The following is a 2,002-nucleotide window of genomic DNA, read 5'->3' as shown; positions in this document are numbered from 1 at the left end:
ATTATTTAAAAATGACAAAACTCAATGGTTCCCAAAACGACAATCAGTGTTCACGCGCTCAACTTCAATTTTATTTTTTTGTTGGTTGCACTCTAAAACTCATTCAACAATCAAATCAAATTGTTGTTGCCACTTTAAAATGCTTCAGAAAACTATTATTATCATGATGCATGCACATGCATGTCTGTACAAGTGCACCATCATCATCATCATGGTCATTATTATGCAAATACTTGTATTGAATGTTTTATTGGACCTTTAGTGTTAATGATTTTTTTAAAAATTCCACAATATTTAAATATTCTTTGTTTGATTTCTGATTTATTTACTTTGATGAATAGCTGAACTAGTGAGAGAGGGAGGTCAGTTTGCTGGTTTAAATAAAATGCACCACAAATTGTGGAGTGTACAGCAAGTGATTCAAATTAGCGTTTTGTAAATATTTCGGTCAATTGAATATGAAAAATTTGTGTCAATTCTGTATTTCTTTGGAACCACCAGCTTGTTATTTTAAATACATATTTACAACACATATAAAATTTAAAAAATTAAAGAATTACTTCTTAGTATTATATGATATATGGGAAAATGAATATAAAATTTAGCCGTAATTGCGATTTAAAAGGATGTTTTTGGAATAAAACAAAAAGAATTAAAAAAATTTAAATTTTATTAATATTTGTATCTTAAATTATTAAATTAAAAACAGTCCATAAATTCATTTCCTTAAATTCTAACAAGAATTTCATATGACTCAACTTTAATCTCACCACCGCCATAGGGCAAATACAAACATCCATGAGAGGGATGCACTTTGCCCACACAAATGCTGCCTTCATGCTCAGCACGGCCAATGTATAAAGTCTCTCCATCACTGGTATTACCAGCTGGCACAGCACCTGGCACAATATTACCATTATCGCAGTGAGTCCACAGAAAACCAGCACCAGCTAAAACTTGGAAATTTTCCACTTTATGTTCCTCACTGTCAAAGGCCACATAGGCTCCACCTTTGTTGGGAATAACTTTGGCAGGCATAAGATCACCATCCTTAAAGACGCGACCCACATAAATGGCATCACCATCGGCATCACGACCACCTTCCAAAGCATCTTCGGGCATGGAATCGGCGGTAGCAGCAATCCATTGATCGGGTTGTGTTAAGACCTCATATTCGGTGAGTTTAACTTCATGATCGCCGTAAGGTATATACAAGCAACCATGAGAGGGATGAACTTTGCCCACTGTCAAACTGCCCTCGTAGTTGCCACGACCAGCATACAAAAAGTCACCATCAGCAGCTCGTCCCACCTTAACAGCAGCAGGTGGCACATCACCATTAGCGGCCGGAATCCATTGATAACGTAAACCACTCAACACCTCATATGACTCAACTTCGACTTCTTGGCCACCAAAAGACACGTAGGCTTTGCCTTTATTGGGTACAACTTTGGCGGGTAAAAGATCGCCTGAATACTCAGCACGGCCTATATAAATGGTATCACCATCCGAATCATGGCCAGCTACAACAGCCATAGAGGGTGCAGCTCCATTAGCACAATTAATCCAATTATGTTCTATATGGTAAACAAGAAATTTACTAAAGGCTTGGTTTCATTATAACCCAAAATATTCTTACCCATTTGTATTATTTCTTGTCAGACTGATGTTCACTTCACTTTTGAAATGCTTTTGATTGACTAAACTCTTTGAGTCACTTGTTTACTTCGTCAACCTTTAACTGTTTAATGGCGAACACTTGTTTGTCAATTTGGTTAGATATGGTTAGAAAGCGAAAGCAATGGGAAAAAACATACGAAGACAAATAAATTCTTATCTAGTGGCATACATATATTTCTTCAGTCCAAGCACAATTGTGTTTTAGTAATTTTTTCATTTTTGAAGATAACTCATAACCGATAACCATTTGTGTTTAGGAGTCAATAAAATTTGTTTGATAACAATTATTGTAGTATTTCTGAGAATAGGTACAAACAATTTG

The 2,002-nt window shown here is 35.6% G+C and overlaps 1 protein-coding gene across 1 annotated transcript; it reads right to left on the bottom strand.

Annotated features, from left to right (window-relative positions):
- Positions 1-652: 652 nt before the first annotated feature.
- Positions 653-1,658, bottom strand: LOC135957789 (uncharacterized). The gene is made up of 2 exons (XM_065508592.1): positions 1,640-1,658; positions 653-1,577 (listed from the first exon to the last, which is right to left on the bottom strand). Exons 1-2 carry the CDS (start codon positions 1,641-1,643, stop codon positions 727-729), a joined length of 855 nt encoding a protein of 284 aa, XP_065364664.1. The 5' UTR covers positions 1,644-1,658; the 3' UTR covers positions 653-726.
- Positions 1,659-2,002: the final 344 nt, after the last annotated feature.

The sequence above is a fragment of the Calliphora vicina genome, chromosome 4 (genome assembly GCF_958450345.1).
Source record: "Calliphora vicina chromosome 4, idCalVici1.1, whole genome shotgun sequence".
NCBI classification, from domain to species: domain Eukaryota; kingdom Metazoa; phylum Arthropoda; class Insecta; order Diptera; family Calliphoridae; genus Calliphora; species Calliphora vicina.
Note: the sequence above shows the minus strand (reverse complement) of the source record. Positions and strands in the feature narration are given on the sequence as shown.